The 18,237-nt window shown below is 45.8% G+C and overlaps 2 protein-coding genes across 5 annotated transcripts in view; one reads left to right on the top strand and one right to left on the bottom strand.

Moving 5' to 3' along the window:
- The first annotated feature begins 2,569 nt into the window (after positions 1-2,569).
- On the top strand, positions 2,570-5,373 carry ankrd9 (ankyrin repeat domain 9). The gene has a single exon (XM_073483486.1). The coding sequence runs from the start codon at positions 3,989-3,991 to the stop codon at positions 4,808-4,810; it is 822 nt and encodes a 273-aa protein (XP_073339587.1). The 5' UTR covers positions 2,570-3,988; the 3' UTR covers positions 4,811-5,373.
- Positions 5,374-5,856: 483 nt separating this feature from the next.
- The window catches only part of tecpr2 (tectonin beta-propeller repeat containing 2), a 58,222-nt gene continuing 45,841 nt past the window's right edge, over positions 5,857-18,237 (bottom strand). For 2 of the 4 annotated variants that reach the window (XM_073482979.1, XM_073482980.1), the window contains exons 24-27: positions 15,162-15,310; positions 14,818-14,962; positions 13,971-14,120; positions 5,857-7,707 (exon numbers count right to left, since the gene is read on the bottom strand). In XM_073482979.1, coding sequence (XP_073339080.1) covers positions 7,556-7,707; positions 13,971-14,120; positions 14,818-14,962; positions 15,162-15,310 — 596 coding nt within the window. In that variant the 3' untranslated portion in view covers positions 5,857-7,555. The remainder of the gene's footprint in view (positions 7,708-13,970; positions 14,121-14,817; positions 14,963-15,161; positions 15,311-18,237) is intronic. The other 2 variants (XR_012180177.1, XM_073482981.1) reach the window with 2 other exon arrangements.

The raw sequence follows: 18,237 nt of genomic DNA, 5'->3' as shown, positions 1-18,237 counted from the left end.
TTCATGTTTGTTAATGTTTATTCATGTTTGTTAATGTTTATTAATGTTAATTCATGTTTGTTAATGTTTATTCATGTTTGTTAATGTTTATTAATGTGTATTAATGTTTGTTAATGTTTATTCATGTTTGTTAATGTTTATTAATGTTTATTAATGTTAATTCATGTTTGTTAATGTTTATTCATGTTTGTTAATGTTTATTAATGTTAATTCATGTTTGTTAATGTTTATTCATGTTTGTTAATGTTTATTAATGTGTATTAATGTTTGTTAATGTGTATTAATGTTTGTTAATGTTTATTCATGTTTGTTAATGTTTATTGTGTATTAATGTTTGTTAATGTTTATTAATGTTTGTTAATGTTTATTGTGTATTAATGTTTGTTAATGTTAATTAATTTTTGTTAATGTTTATTCATGTTTGTTAATGTTTATCCGTGTTTGTTAATGTTTATTCATGTTTGTTAATGTTTATTAATGTTAATTAATGTTTGTTAATGTTTATTCATGTTTGTTAATGTTTATTAATGTTAATTAATGTTTGTTAATGTTTATTCATGTTTGTTAATGTTTATCAGAATCAGAAATACTTTATTATCCCCTAGGGACAATTGTTTGTGTTACAGCTGCTCCCATTCAAAGTTCAGAATATGCAGAAATAATAATAATAATAATAATAATAACAATAATATTAATAATAATATCAATATCAACAAAAACAAAACAAAAATACAAGAAATTTACATATATACAGAGCAATAATGCCACACTCAGAGCGAGGAATTGAACAGTTTGATGGCCACAGGCAGGAATGATTTCCTGTGGCGCTCTGTGGTGCATCTTGGTGGATCAGTCTCGTGCTGAATGTACTCCTGTGGCTGACCACCACATCATGGAGTGGATGAGAGCCATTGTCCAAGATGACATGTAACTTGTACAGCATCCTCCTCTGACACCACCGTCAGAGAGTCCAGCTCCACTCCCACAACATCACTGGCCTTGCGGATCAGTCTGTTCAACCTTTTTTGCGTCCGCTACCCTCAGCCTGCTGCCCCAGCACACAACAGCATAGAGGAGCAGAGCACTGGCCACCACAGACTCATAAAACATCCTGAGCATAGTCCGGCAGATGTTGAATGACCTCAGTCGTCTCAGAAAATAGAGACGACTCGGTCCCTTCCTGTAGAGGGCTTTAGTGTTCTTAACCCAGTCCAGTTTATTATCAATGTGGACTCCCAGATACTTATAATCCTCCACAATGTCCACACTGACCCCCTGGATGGAAACAGGGGTCAACGGCACCTTGGTCCTCCTCAGGTTCACAACCAGTTCCTTGGTCTTTGTCACAGTGAGCTGTAGATGGTTCCGCTCACACCATGTGACAAAGTTGTCCACAACAGTCCTGTACTCATCCTCAGCACCTTCACTGATACATCCAACTATTGCTGAGTCATCCTAAAACTTCTGGAGATGACAGGTCTCTGTGCAGTAGTTGAAGTCTGTAGTGTAGAGGGTGAGGAGGAAGGGAGAGAGGACAGTCCCCTGTGGGGCCCCAGTGTTGCTGACAACTCTATCTGATACACAGTGTTGTAAGCGCACATACTGTGGTCTGCCCGTCAGATAGTCAACAATCCAGGTCACAAGGAGGGAATCCACCTGCATCGCTGTCAGCTTCTCACCCAGTAGAGCCGGACGGATGGTGTTGAATGCACTGGAGAAGTCAAAAAACATGACTCTCACAGTGCTCGCTGGTTTGTCCAGGTGGGCGTAGACACAGTTGAGCAGGTAGATGATGGCATCCTCAACTGCAAGTTTGGGCTGATAGGCGAACTGTAGGGGTCCAAGAGTGGTTTGACTGAGGGCCGGAGTTTCTCCAAGACGAGTCTCTCCAGAGTCTTCATGATGTGGGAGGTCAGTGCCACAGGTCTGTAGTCCTTGAAGCCACCGGGACGCGTCTTTTCGGCACAGGGACAAGGCAGGACGTCTTCCACATCACAGAGACCCTCTGTAGACTCAGGCTCATGCTGAAGACATGGTGAAGTACTCCACATAGCTGGGGGGCACAGGCTTTGAGCACCTTGGGGCTGACACCATCAGGACCCGCAGCCTTACCCGAGTAGAGTCTCACCAGCTGTCTCCTAACGTGGTCAGCTGTGATGTTCACTGTAGAGGTGACAGGTAGGGGAGGGGGAGGTGTAGAGTTCTGGGGCTGTAGTGTGTATCTGTTGTTATTCATGTTTATTCATGTTTATACATGTTTGTTAATGTTTGTTGGTTGTTGTTGTCAAATGTTTGACGGAAAAATGTTAGAATATCAATGAGGTGAGAAAACAGCTGCCACAGTCTGTTCACCCTGCTGCCGTCTGACAACAGGTACAGACGTATCTGCTGCTGTCTGACAACAGGTACAGACGTATCAGCTGCCGTCTGACAACAGGTACAGACGTATCTGCTGCCGTCTGACAACAGGTACAGACGTATCAGCTGCCGTCTGACAACAGGTACAGACGTATCAGCTGCCGTCTGACAACAGGTACAGACGTATCTGCTGCCGTCTGACAACAGGTACAGACGTATCAGCTGCCGTCTGACAACAGGTACAGACGTATCAGCTGCCGTCTGACAACAGGTACAGACGTATCTGCTGCCGTCTGACAACAGGTACAGACGTATCAGATCTCACCTGTATGGTTCTACCTGTGGAGGATGTGATGATGTCACCGATATGATGTCGCTCGTCCTGTTTCACATTTCTATCTCGTCTGTTTACTGACATTGTTTTATTTTGAAAGTTTGATCTCATTTTTATTTCCTTCTTTGATCTGTTGATGATGTCACTGGATGTTTTTCTTGTTGTGATGTAATCTGGTGAGGTCATCATCAGTTACCACGGTGACAGGTAACAGAGACCTGAACAAACCTGTCTAACACAATCTGATCAGAGATCAATATTCTGATCTGACTGTAGATCAGATGAGAGTCACGTGACTGTCTCACCTGTATACTGTGATGTGATTGGTTCATTTAAAAGGTGCGCAGTTACAGGAAGTGACCAGCAGGAGGAGCTCCTCATTTTATTCTGACAGCAGATCAGCTGATCTCAACTTCCTGATGATGATGAAGTTCACTGACACTTTAATGTTTTCTTCCATCTTTATTGATCACATTATTGATTGATTGTGATGACACATTTTGAGTCAATAAATAAAAACGTGACATCACTCCTAAAAAATAAAACTCACTTTCTGTTTAAACAAACTGAATCAATGAATTAAAATACTCGAGTATCAGCAACAAAGTGTTCTGAAGTATATATAAATATATTAAAGTAAAAGTTTATTATTATTTATTTCTGTCAGATGTTTATTGTTGTTTATCTTATTTCATTATATTTGTTCGATAGTTTATATAATTTCTAAAATTGTCATGTTTCATATAGAAGTCATGTCCTGATCAACACATGATCAATAAACTGAAACTCATTGATCTTTGATCAGAACTGAGGCACAGTTTGTGTGAGTGTGTGTGTGAGTGAGTGTGAGTGAGTGTGTGTGTGTGTGTGTTTAGCAGCTGACTGTAAACTCACCTCTGTGTCCTTCACACAAACACACTCATGCACATGCACACTGTGAGTTGTAGTCTGATCACATCAATCATCAATAATCAGTCATCAATACTGATGATAATTTTGTGTGTGTGTTGTTTACTGTCTTCACTGCAGTTTCGAGGCCGGCATGTACGCTATGTGAGACACTCGATACGCCCCGCCCCCCCGGGCCGCCCCACCCCCCAAAACAAACATCCACACATGGAGCTGAAGAGAGGAGGAGGAGGGGACACCCGGGGTGGAGGAGCTATAAAAGGCCAATGGAGCCGAGGACGGAGGTTTGACTGAGAAACTCTGCAGCCTGAACCAGGAGCAGACTACTCTGTCCCAGGTGTCTCAGTCAGTCCAGGTGTGTCTCAGTCAGTCCAGGTGTGTGACATCATGCCGTGGCTGCTGTCGTCTCAGCTTGACCATCTGTCTTCGTCTCCGTCTCAGCGTCAGTGCGAGCGGACGGCATTCTCGTTCTACTGTGCTGTGCGGGAGCGTCAGCCGGTCTGGCGGTTGGAGGACATGCGCAGTATGGAGGTCTTCTGTTGGGAGGACGGACGTCCGCGAGCCTTCCTGCCGTCTGAGGCACTGCTGTACGCACTCGTACACGACCACCAGGACTACGCCCACTACCTGCTCAACAGGTACTCAGTGAGCGCGCTCAGAGCACCGCGCTGCAGCTTCTGTTGCTGCTGCGGCAGCGGCTCGCCACATCTGTCTGTGGCAGTGCGCTACGACCGTGTGTCGATCCTCAGCATGATGGTTGACGCCCTGAAAGACTGTGATGTGCAGAGTGGGCGGGACTACCTGGACGGCTGCGGCGGCTGCTCCCATGTGGCAGATGCAGGAAAGACAGCGGTACAGCTAGCGGTGGAGCTGTCCCGGCCTGACTGTCTGCTGATCCTGCTGGTGCACGGTGCGCGGCCCGACGCCCTCGACGCCGCGCTGCAGCGGCTCGTCTCCTGTGATGCCGCAGAGCGACGACACGCACAGCGCTGCCTCGACTTCCTGTTGCTGTTTCTGCCCAAACCGCCGGCGCTGCACCGCCTGCTGGACGAGCCGCAGTGCTGGCAAAGCCTGTTGGGAAATGAAGTGTTCAGCTGGTTGTGTGGTCTGGCTCCGCCCCCCCTCTTGCTGCAGTCGCTCAGGTGTTTGGCCCGATCCGGCCCGGATCAGATCGCCACGTTGCCTGACTTCCTGCAGCTGCACAGCTAGCTGTGACATCATCTGTTACCATGGCAACACACTCAGGACTGCTGTGATTGGACGGTGTGTTGATGATATAAATAAAGACTAAAAACTGATTTCTGATCAATACTGCTGAGTCAGCAGTGAAACCTTGTATCTCTGACCGGCTTTAGGACCCTGAGGAGCAGTGTTGGGTAGAAAACATGTAAGTCACCAAACCTGGAGATACGAGGTTTCAATATGAAACTTTTGTTGTCTGCTGACGTTTAAATAAAGTTTGTTTCTGTAAAAAAAAACAATATCTGACCTTTGAAGATGAAAACAGTTTGTGTACATAAACAGGAAGTGATGTCATGTTGTTACAAACAGACTGATTTTAAATATGGCAGGAAGTTTCACCCATGAAACTCGACGTGTCGTCTCTCTGCTGTCGCAGGTTTAAATATTCTCAGTTGTATTGATCATATTGATCATCCTGTGATCAGTCGATCTGCTGTTTCTTTTCGCTCCGTTTGTTCAACCTTCATCAGTTTTATTGTTTCTGATGTTTGACTGTAAATAAAATTATTTACTGACAAACAGTTTGTTTATTCACCCTGAGTCGTGTCTGTAGGTGTTCCATTGATGGATCAATAATCATATTGACTAATAAATGTATTATAGATGTGATTTAAGGTTGTTTTAATTCAAATAAAAGAAAAGAAAGAAAAATAAAAGTCAAGTCCTGATCAACACATAATCAATAAACTGAAATTCATTGATCTTTGATCAGAACTGAGGCACACACAGTGTGTGTGTGTGTGTGTGTGTGTGTGTGAGAGAGAGAGAGAGAGAGTGTGTGTGTGTGAGAGAGTGTGTGAGTGTGTGTGAGAGAGAGTGTGAGTGTGTGAGTGTGTGTGTGAGAGAGAGTGTGTGTATGAGTGTGTATTTGTGTTTGTGATATATACTGAGTATTTTTAATTTGAGGTCATGAAACTTTTAAAAATGATTTTTCTGTGTCAAGTGTGTTTTGTCCTCAGGCCACACACACATTCCTCAAGAATCACTGTTATTGATCAATAACCTGACACCTCTTCAGTGCTTAAACATGTTTATTAAGTTAATGAAGGAAATCACAACAGGTGAGTTTACACTGAATTCTTACTTGTCAGAACATCCAACCAATCAGCTGACAGCAGGATGACATCACAACGCAATCATACCTGCTCAGGTTTCCATGGCAACGCCGCAAAGACGAGGAGGACAGAGGACGAGGAGTTAAAAGGACCATTCCAGAGGTTTTTTTTTAGTATTTTAATATCAATCCAGTTCAGACCGGACTTGGGTCCACTACAGTCCATCAGGGTCCACTGCAGTCCATCATGGTCTACTGCAGTCCACCAGGGTCAACTGCAGTCCATTAGGGTCCATCAAGGTCCACTACAGTCCATTAGGGTCTACTGCAGTCCATCAGGGTCCACTGTAGTCCATTAGGGTCCATTACAGTCCACCAGGGTCCACTGCAGTCCACCAGAGTCCATTACAGTCCACCAGGGTCCACTGCAGTCCACCAGGGTCCACTACAGTCCACCAGGGTCCACTGCAGTCCACCAGGGTCCACTGCAGTCCATCAGGGTCTATTACAGTCCATCAGGGTCCATCAGGGCTCACTGCAGTCGACCACAGTTCAGGTTATGTTTTAGATCTCATTTCAGGAGAATCTTTAAATGTTAAAGTTATTAAATTTACATTTTTTAATGAATCAGTCCCAGTGGGCGGGGCTCCTGCCTGTTGCCATGGTAACTGTGTAACTGACAGACAGGTGGGCAACATGGCCTCAGGAGAACCAGCAGTCCAGTCTGTTCCCAGTAAGAGGAGCAGATTCAGTGATGGAAACCTGTTATACCCAGTTTAGGTTAGTTAATCCAGTTTGATCCAGTCTGATTAAAACTGTGAAATATCCCTTTAAAAATGAGCTTGAAGCTAACGCTGGTCTCTGATCAATAAATGAAATCAGACTGAACTCAGATTGGTAGAGAACCAGTTAGAACCAGAATCACATCTTCCTCTGCAGTGAAATGTACCTTTAATGTCCCCATTAAAACCAGTTTGATTGGACTGAACTAAACTGGAAAAAATAAGATGATTTTAAACCAATTAGAACCAGTTTGAGCCACTCCAAACTGGACTGAAACAGAACCAATTTAAGCGGACTAAACTGGATTAAAACCCTCAAAAACACCAGTTTGAACCAGGTGGACAAACTGGAATTAAAAGATAGAAAAGAGCAAATCTGAACCAGTTGAACCAGTCAGAACCAGTCCGAACCTGTTACAACCAGTCTGGACCAAACAGAACCAGTCAGAACCTGTTAGAACCAGTTTGAACCAGTCAGAACCAGTCAGAACCTGTTACAACCAGTTTGGACCAGTTACAACCAGTCAGAACCGATCCTTCTGTCGTCCACCATCCCTTCAGAATAAAGTGCTTCCTGTTTAAACAAAATTAAATAAAGTCTCGTTACACTTGATTTCCCAGCAGCCACCTGGGCTCCCTGTGTGGTGGCCATCGTCTTTCAGAACTGTCCTCCAAACATTAATGTCACAGGAAGTGATGTCAACTGCCTGCTCAGTGTCAGTTGAACCCACTTCCTGTTTGTTTGTAAACACTTCCTGTTTGTTTTTAAACAGGAAGTGGTGTCACTGGTCACTGTGACATCACAGCATCCTATTAGGTGAAACCAGATCAGATGACCAACACCAAACAGTGGTGACATCACAGTGGTGACATGGGTCAGATGAGCTCCCATTCGTCATCAACGTCGTCACCGCTAAGGGAGGGGCCTGAGGGGACAGGCCTACAGGGAGTCTGTGGGAGGAGCTTTGTCAGGCGACGAGACAATCCACCAATCAGAGTCACCGCCCACAACTCGTCCTCGGGAGTCACTGAAGAGAGAGAGAGAGAGAGAGAGAGAGAGAGAGAGACACACCTGAGACACTTGGGACCCCAACACAGCTGAGACACGAGACACCTGAGACACATGGGACACCAACACACCTGAGACACCACCACACCTGAGACACATGAGACACCAAAACACGTGAGACACATGAGACACCAACACACCTGAGACACATGAGACACATGGGACACCAGCACACCTGAGACACATGAGACACCAACACACCAGAGACACATGAGACACCAAAACACGTGAGACACATGTGACACCAACACACCTGAGACACATGAGACACCAACACACCAGAGACACATGAGACACCTGAGACACCAACACACCTGAGACACATGAGACACCAACACACCTGAGACACCAACACACCTGAGACACATGAGACACATGCGACACCTACACACCTGAGACACCTTCCACACCTGAGACACTAACACACCTGAGACACTAACACACCTGAGACACATGGGACACCAACACACCTGAGACACATGGGACATCAACACACCTGAAACACCAACACACCTGAGACACATGAGACACCAACACACCTGAGACACATGAGACACCAACACACCTGAGACACCAGCACACCTGAGACACATGAGACACCAACACACCTGAGACACATGAGACACCAAAACACCTGAGACACATGTGACACCAGCACACCTGAGACGCATAATAATAATAATAATAATAATAATAATAATAAATTTTATTTAGAAGGCGCCTTTCTGGACACTCAAGGACACCGTACACAAATGAGATAAAAGAAAACATTAAGAATAACATCAATATCAATAAAAACACACAAAATAAGAAAAATAACAATAGATTGAAGGGATGGGACAGGGCAAGTGGCATCAGAGGGAATAGGCAGTTTTAAACAGGTGTGTTTTGAGTTGTGATTTGAAGTGAGGGAGTGAATCAATGTTTCTGAGTTGGGATGGAAGTGAGTTCCAGAGGCGGGGGGCAGAGCGGCTGAATGCTCTGCTCCCCATGGTGGTGAGACGGGCGGAGGGGACAGACAGGTGTATGGAGGAGGAGGAGGATCTGAGGGAGCGGGAGGGAGTGGGAACATGGAGGAGGTCTGACAGATATGGGGGGGCGAGGTTGTGAATGGCCTTGAATGTTACCAGGAGGACTTTGTATTGGATACGGAAATGAACCGGGAGCCAGTGGAGCTGCTGAAGGACAGGGGTGATGTGGTGGATAGAGGGGGTTCTTGTTATGATGCGGGCAGCTGAATTCTGGACCAGTTGAAGTTTATGGAGTGATTTGTGAGGGAGGCCAAAGAGGAGAGAGTTGCAGTAGTCCGGGCGGGAGGTGACAAGGCTGTGGACAAGGATGGCGGCAGTGTGGGGGGGGAGGGAGGGGCGGAGGCGGTTGATGTTTCGTAGGTGGAAGTAGGCAGACCGGGTAATGTTATTGATATGGGATTGAAAGGATAGTGTACTGTCAAGGATGACACCCAGACTCTTAACCTGGAAACGGAGGAGCTGTCAATAGTGAGTGAAAAGCTGTCGGTTTTGGATAGAGTGGATTTTGTGCCAATGAGGAGAACCTCTGTTTTGTTGCTGTTTAGTTTAAGGAAGTTTTGGGCGAACCAGGTTTTTATTTCAGAGATGCAGTCGGTGAGGGAGGTGGGTGGGAGAGAGGATGAAGGTTTAGTGGTGAGGTAGAGCTGCGTGTCATCGGCATAGCAGTGGAAGTGAATGTTAAATTTGCGGAAGATGTTGCAGAGGGGAAGGAGGTAGATGATGAAGAGGAGGGGCCCCAGGACAGAGCCCTGGGGCACACCTGAGGTGACAGAGGAAGGGGTGGATTTGAGGGACTTGATTTGGATGAATTGAGTGCGGCCAGAGAAGTAGGATGTGAACCAGTCCAGGGGAGTGTGGGTGATGCCAATGGAGGATAGCCTGCTGAGGAGGGTGGTGTGAGAGATGGTGTCAAAAGCTGCACTCAGGTCGAGGAGGATGAGGATGGTGAGGAGTCCAGAGTCAGATGCCATAAGGAGGTCGTTGGTGATTTTGATAAGTGCTGTTTCCATGCTATGGAGTGGGCGGAAGCCGGACTGGAACTGTTCATACAGATTATTGTGGGATAGGTGAGAATGGAGCTGGGAGGCAACTGTTTTTTCAAGGATTTTGGAGATGAAGGGTAGGTTGGAGATAGGACGGAGGTTGTCGAAGTTGGAGGGGTCGGCGCCAGGTTTTTTCACAATTGGGGTAATGGCAGCTGTTTTGAAGGGTGTAGGGACAGTTCCAGTGGTGAGGGAGGAGTGGATGATAGCAGAAATGAGGGGGGCCAGAGAAGGGAGGCAGGTTTTAACAAGTTGGGTGGGGAGGGGGTCCAATTGACAGGTGGATGGTTTGGATTTCCGGATGAGTTCTGAGATTTCTGAGAGAGTGGGGAGCTGGAAGGAGGAATATGAGTGAGGGTGGGGGAAGGTCAGCTGAGGTGCTGGGGTGAGGCAATGATCCAAGGTTCAGGTGGATGTTCTTGATTTTATCGGTGAAAAATGACATAATGGCGTTGCAAAAGGAGGTTGTATATAAGTGAGGGGGGAGAGAGTCATGGGGTTTGGTGGTATTGTTGAGGAGGGAGAACAGTGACTTGGAGTTTCCTTCATTGGCAGTGATTAAACTGGAGTAGTAGTGGGTTTTGGTGCTGGCAATGGAGTCCTTATAGCGTAAGATGTGGTTATTGTACATTTCTTTGTGTATAGTGAGACCAGTTTTTCTATGGAGTCGTTCAAGTTGCCGACCTTTGGCTTTCATGAGACGAAGATCAGGGGTGAACCATGGGGCGGAGACGGTGAAAGAGACAGATCTGTTTTTTAGCGGAGCAAGAGAATCTAGAATATTATGGAGTCCAGTGTTGTAATGAGAAACCAGATCATCGGGGGTGGACAGATTATGGATGTCAAGGTGGCAGAAGGACTGGACATTTGAAGTGAGAGAGGCGGGGTTAATATTCTTTATATTCCGGAAAGAAATGAGGCGTGGTGTTTTAGAAATGGAGAGAGTGAGTTTCACTGTAAATGAGAGGAGAAAGTGGTCAGTAATGGGGAGTTCATCAGCTGTTAGGTCAAGAGGGGTGACACCAGAGCAGCAGATTAAGTCCAGAATATGTCCTTTGGAGTGTGTGGGAATAGTGGTATGTTGCTGACAACCGAAACTCTCTAGGCAGGAAGTGAAGTCTTTGGTGAGGGGCAGATTGGTATTGTCCATGTGGATATTGAAATCACCCAGCAGTATTATGTTTGGTGAGAGAGAGGATAGATGGGTGAAGAAAGCAGCAAAGTCAATTAAAAAGTCACTATTCGGTTTTGGGGGGCGGTAGACAGTAGCAATGATGGTTGGAGTGGGACCAGACAACTCACAGACAGTAGACTCAAACGTGCTGGAGATGGGCACAGATACCGGCGAGACTTTCCACTTCTCGCGGTGAATTATTGCGGGACCTCCCCCCCCCCGGCGACGAGTGCAGGCTCGAGAGCTTGACCAGATGGACTTCATTGCTGTTGAGCTGTTGTGTTGAAAATTCCAACAGGACCCTCAGTGGATGTATCTCCGTCGAGGCTGGAAGGTGATGTCCGGGTGGAGGTGGAGTGCCTCTGGCGCAGGTCCATGCAGTTGACAGTGCAGCCGGAGCAGGTCAGTGGCCAAGTAGTGAAGTAAACCCGCCACTGGCAGGTGGACGGGCAGTAGAAAGAGCCAGGCACAGACGAACAGGATGTATGTCCCACCAGGGTCGGGTCAGATCTTTTAACCTGTGAAGCACTTTGTGTTGCATTTCAGATGTATTAAAGGTGCTATATACATAAAATAAAGTTTAAGTTTAAGTAGTGCAAACTCGCACAGACGATGGTGCTTGGCCAAGTCGTGGAGATATTCCGAATGAGGGCAATTACACTATCCGATTAGGTCATAAGACCATACAATAAGCCCGGAACGTTAAAAACTTAAAAACTTAAAAAGTTACCGGCGAGCAGCGGCAGCTAGTTGCGCCAGCGTTCACTCGTCGGCCATCTTCAAAATAAATGAATGCCAAAGTGTCACATGAGACATCAACACACCTGAGACACATGGGACACCAACACACCTGAGACACATGAGACACCAAAACACGTGAGACACATGGGACACCAACACACCTGAGACACATGAGACACCAACACACCAGAGACACATGAGACACCAACACACCTGAGACACGAGACACATGCGACACCTACGCACCTGAGACACATGAGACATATAAGACACATGAGACACCAACACACTTGAGACACCATACACACCTGAGACACATGAGACACCAACACACCTGAGACACATGGGACACCAACACACCTGAGACACATGAGACACCAACACACCTGAGACACCAACACACCTGAGACACATGAGACACCAAAACACGTGAGACACATGTGACACCAGCACACCTGAGACACATGAGACACATGAGACACACGAGACACCAACACACCAGAGACACATGAGACACGTGGAACACCAACACACCTGAGACACATGAGACACCTACACACCTGAGACACATGAGACATATAAGACACATGAGACACCAACACACTTAAGACACCATACACACCTGAGACACGAGACACAACACACCTGAGACACCAACACACTTGAGACACATGAGACACCGACACACCTGAGCAGATGAGACACCAACACACCTGAGACACATGAGACACCAACACATCTGAGACACATGAGACACCAAAACACGTGAGACACATGTGACACCAGCACACCTGAGACACATGGGACACAACACACCTGAGACACATGAGACACCAACACACCTGAGGCACATGAGACACCAAAACACGTGAGACACATGTGACACCAGCACACCTGAGACACATGAGACACACGAGACACCAACACACCAGAGACACATGAGACACGTGGAACACCAACACACCTGAGACACATGAGACCCCTACACACCTGAGACACATGAGACATATAAGACACATGAGACACCAACACACTTAAGACACCATACACACCTGAGACACGAGACACAACACACCTGAGACACCAACACACTTGAGACACGTGAGACACCAACACACCTGAGACACGAGACACATGCGACACCTACACACCTGAGACACATGAGACATATAAGACACATGAGACACCAACACACTTGAGACACCATACACACCTGAGACACATGAGACACCAACACACCTGAGACACATGGGACACCAACACACCTGAGACACATGAGACACCAACACACCTGAGACACCAACACACCTGAGACACATGAGACACCAAAACACGTGAGACACATGTGACACCAGCACACCTGAGACACATGAGACACACGAGACACCAACACACCTGAGATACATGAGACACCTACACACCTGAGACACATGAGACATATAAGACACATGAGACACCAACACACTTAAGACACCATACACACCTGAGACACGAGACACAACACACCTGAGACACCAACACACTTGAGACACATGAGACACCGACACACCTGAGCAGATGAGACACCAACACACCTGAGACACATGAGACACCAACACACCTGAGACACATGAGACACCAAAACACGTGAGACACATGTGACACCAGCACACCTGAGACACATGGGACACAACACACCTGAGACACATGAGACACCAACACACCTGAGGCACATGAGACACCAAAACACGTGAGACACATGTGACACCAGCACACCTGAGACACGAGACACACGAGACACCAACACACCAGAGACACATGAGACACGTGGAACACCAACACACCTGAGACACATGAGACCCCTACACACCTGAGACACATGAGACATATAAGACACATGAGACACCAACACACTTAAGACACCATACACACCTGAGACACGAGACACAACACACCTGAGACACCAACACACTTGAGACACGTGAGACACCAACACACCTGAGCAGATGAGACACCAACACACCTGAGACACATGAGACACCAAAACACGTGAGACACATGTGACACCAGCACACCTGAGACACATGAGACACCAACACACCAGAGACACGAGACACCTACACACCTGAGACACATGAGACACATGAGACACCAACACACTTGAGACACCATACACACCTGAGACACATGAGACACCAACACACCTGAGACACCATACACACACAGGTACACAACAGGTATAAACCGGTCTCACCAGTTAACCAGTTGGCGTGTCCGGGGATCTTCTTCCAGTAATCTCCTGCTGGGTTTCTGTCTGAGACGCCGTAACGTCGAGCCAGATCTCCATTTACACACCGAACCCAAACTGTCCGAGAGCTGAGAACCAGCTGACTGACAGAGAGGCCTGCAATACACAGAGTACACAGTCAGGTACACAGAGTACAGAGTTTAATACACAGACAGGTGTGTAGATGAGACAGACAGGTGTATAGATGAGACGGGTGTATAGATGAGACAGACAGGTGTATAGATGAGACAGACAGGTGTATAGTTGAGACAGGTGTGTAGATGAGACGGGTGTATAGATGAGACAGACAGGTGTATAGATGAGACAGACAGGTGTATAGATGAGACAGACAGGTGTATAGTTGAGACCGACGTGTAGATGAGACCGTCGTGTAGATGAGACAGACAGGTATATAGATGATACAGACAGGTGTGTAGATGAGACAGACAGGTATATAGATGATACAGACAGGTGTGTAGATGAGACGGGTGTATAGATGAGACAGACAGGTGTATAGATGAGACAGACAGGTGTGTAGATGAGACAGACAGGTATATAGATGATACAGACAGGTGTGTAGATGAGACGGGTGTATAGATGAGACAGACAGGTGTATAGATGAGACAGACAGGTGTATAGATGAGACAGACAGGTGTATAGTTGAGACCGACGTGTAGATGAGACCGTCGTGTAGATGAGACAGACAGGTATATAGATGATACAGACAGGTGTGTAGATGAGACAGACAGATGTGTAGATGAGACAGACAGATGTGTAGATGAGAGACAGATGTGTAGATGAGACAGGTGTATACCTGGTACGAGCTCCCAGTCCGTCCCCACAGGCATCTCGTCACTGAGTCCGGTCCTGACGAAGACACTTCCTCTGTTGTCCAACGCCCAGAGGAGACGATCATTAGGACTCGTCTGAATACTGACCAGCTGCACCCCGATTGGCTGCTGAGACATGATGTCACAGTTATCTGGACAGGTGACACACACTATGTACAGGTGGTCCTATGTGGATCAGGTGTGTGGGTTAACTGTGCAGGTGGTTCTATGTAGATCATGTGTGTGTTACCTCTGTAGGTGGTTCTATGTGGATCAGGTGTGTGTGTTACTTGTACAGGTGGTTCTATGTGGATCAGATGTGTGTTACCTGTACAGGTGGTTCTATGTGGATCCAGGCCGGCAGCATCATGCTTGGGTTCAGCGGTTGTGTTCCGACTCTGAAGTAAACGACTCCTCGACTGTCGACCGCCCAGACGTTCTGACTGCCGCAGCTCACACTGACCAGGCGAACACTTCCTTTAACACACAGGTGACATTTTACCTGAACACACCTGTAAAAATGCTTTTATTTTCATATAGAGACATGTGAAATCTTTAAACCCAAGGAACCACTGTCACATCCTTTAGGACCCCTGGAACCACATGGACTACTACAACCCTGTTAAGGCATGGCTTTAGACTTAGTTAAAGTGGACGTGTTAACGAGTTAAAGTGGACGTGTTAAACAGTAAAGGTGGACGTGTTAACGAGTTAAAGTGGACGTGTTTACGAGTTAAAGTGGACGTGTTAATGAGTTAAAGTGGACGTGTTAACGAGTTAAAGTGGATGTGTTTACGAGTTAAAGTGGACGTGTTAAACAGTAAAGGTGGACGTGTTAACGAGTTAAAGTGGACGTGTTAAACAGTAAAGGTGGACGTGTTAACAAGTTAAAGTGGACGTGTTTACGAGTTAAAGTGGACGTGTTAATGAGTTAAAGTGGACGTGTTAATGAGTTAAAGTGGACGTGTTAACGAGTTAAAGTGGATGTGTTTACGAGTTAAAGTGGACGTGTTAACGAGTTAAAGTGGACGTGTTAACGAGTTAAAGTGGATGTGTTAATGAGTTAAAGTGGACGTGTTAACGAGGTAACTGTTTCCTTTTGCTGCTGTGACAAACTGAATTTCTCCTACTGGGATCAATAAACATACATCTTAGCTTAGAACCTCCTTAAGTACCTCTAGAACTGTCTTGAGAACTAATAGAACCTCAGAATGATCTTAAGTACCCCTGAACTGCCTCAAGGTCCCTCAAACATCCTGCTGTAGAACCACCTAAAAGGTCCAGAAGTATTTCTTCAAGGATCACTGGGAAACCCTGCAGACCCTCGTCGGTCCTGACAGGTCTCTTGATCGCTCTCACTCCAGTTTGATTGTATAAATGACCTGACGGTAAATGTTGGAGTTAATTTAAGATTTTAAGGCTGTTCTGTGGTTCAACGATCTGTTCAGTAAATAAAGTCATTACAGACGTTACTGTTTGATGTTTGATGGTGATCAGGTCACATGCAGCGCTATGCAAACAAATCATTATTTATGGTTCCAGTTGAGTCCAGGTGGAACGTGAACAGGATCAGTAGACCACGTCCTCTTTCTGAACAGATTCCAGGTCAGTTCTCTTTTAGGGTAACAGCCTCATATTTCAGCTCTGACTGACAGGCTGTCCTGCTGACCTCTGAACCTCAACAACATGCTGCTGCAGCTGTTCGTCACCTCTAACTCTGCTTTATCTTTAAATCAGCTCATCAATGACTAAAGACCATTCTCCTCAGTTTGAAGCACTTAATACAGATTTCTGTAAAAGTATTTTTAACCTGAAAAGAAAAACTATGAATGATGCCTCTCCAAAATAAAACTTAAATAATGAAACAAAATAAAAAAGAGCCAATCAAACTCTACAATCACTTCAAAATAAGTGAGCCTCAAAGTTTTCACCACAAACCCTAAAATACCACGAGACGATCCAGGAGAAGGGTCCTCACAGCCAACTGATCCTGAGACTCAGTTCACCAACCTTGATATAATAAATAAGATTAATACAGCACGTAAAAAAAAAAAAAGACACTGACGAGGTTTAAACTCAAAGGACAGTCTGGACATATAAGTGGACATATACATGGACATATACATGGACATATATACTACCAGTCAAAAGTTTGGACACACCTTCACATTCAATGTTTTTTCTTTCTTTATATTATTTCCTACATTGTAGATCAATACTGAAGACATCCGAACTACATCCGAAGGAACACATATGGAATTATGTAGCAAACAAAAAAGTATTAAACAAACCAGAATATGTTTTATATTTGATATTCTTCAGTAGCCACCTTCTGCTGTGATGACAGCTTTGCTCACTCCTGACATTCTCTCAGTCAGATTCATGAGGTCGTCACCTGGATGGTTTTCCAACAGTCTTGAAGGAGTTCCCAGAGGTGCTGAGCACTTGCTGGCTGCTTTGCCTTCACTCTGCGGTCCAACTCATCCCCAAACCATCTCAACTGGGTTTAGGTCGGGTGATTGTGGAGGCCAGGTCATCTGACGCAGCACTCCATCACTCTCCTTCTTGGTCAGATAGCCATTACAAAGCCTGGAGGTGTGTTTGGGGTCATTTTCCTGTTGAAAAACAGATGATGGTCCCACTAAGCACAAACCAGATGTGATGGCATGTGGCTGCAGAATGCTGTGGTAGCCATGCTGGTTCAGTGTGCCTTGAATTTTGAATAAATCACCAACAGTGTCACCATCAAAGCCCCCCACACCATCACACCTCCTCTTCCATGCTTCACGGTGGGAACCACACATGCAGAAACCATCCGCTCACCTTTTCTGCGTCTAACAAAGAGACGGCGGGTAGGACCAAAGATCAAAAATTTGGACTCGTCAGACCAAAGTACAGATTTCCACTGTTCTAATGTCCATTCCTTGTGTGTCTTGGCCCAAACACCTCTTCTTCTTCTTCTTCTTTTTGTTCTTCCTCAGTAGTGGCTTCTTTGCAGCAATTCGACCATGAAGGCCTGATTCACACAGTCTCCTCTGAATAGTTGATGTTGAGATGTGTCTGCTACTTGAACTCTGTGAAGCATTTATGTGGGCTCTAATCTGAGGTGCTGTTAATTTGTGGTTTGTGAGCCTGGTAACTCTAATGAACTTATCCTCTGCAGCAGAGGTAACTCTTGGTCTTCCTGTCCTGGGGTGGTCCTCATGAGAGCCAGTTTCATCATGTGTTTGATGGTTTTCGCGACTGAACTTGAGGATACATTCAAAGTTCTTGACATTTTCCGGATTGACTGACCTTCATGTTCTAAAGTAATGATGGACTGTTGTTTCTCTGTACTTAGCTGAGTGGTTCTTGCCATAATATGGATTAGAACAGTAGTCGAATAGGGTTATTCAATTCAATTC

This window comes from Pagrus major, chromosome 16 (assembly GCF_040436345.1).
Source record: "Pagrus major chromosome 16, Pma_NU_1.0".
NCBI classification, from domain to species: Eukaryota; Metazoa; Chordata; class Actinopteri; order Spariformes; family Sparidae; genus Pagrus; species Pagrus major.
This window is presented reverse-complemented; position numbering and strand designations above follow the sequence as displayed.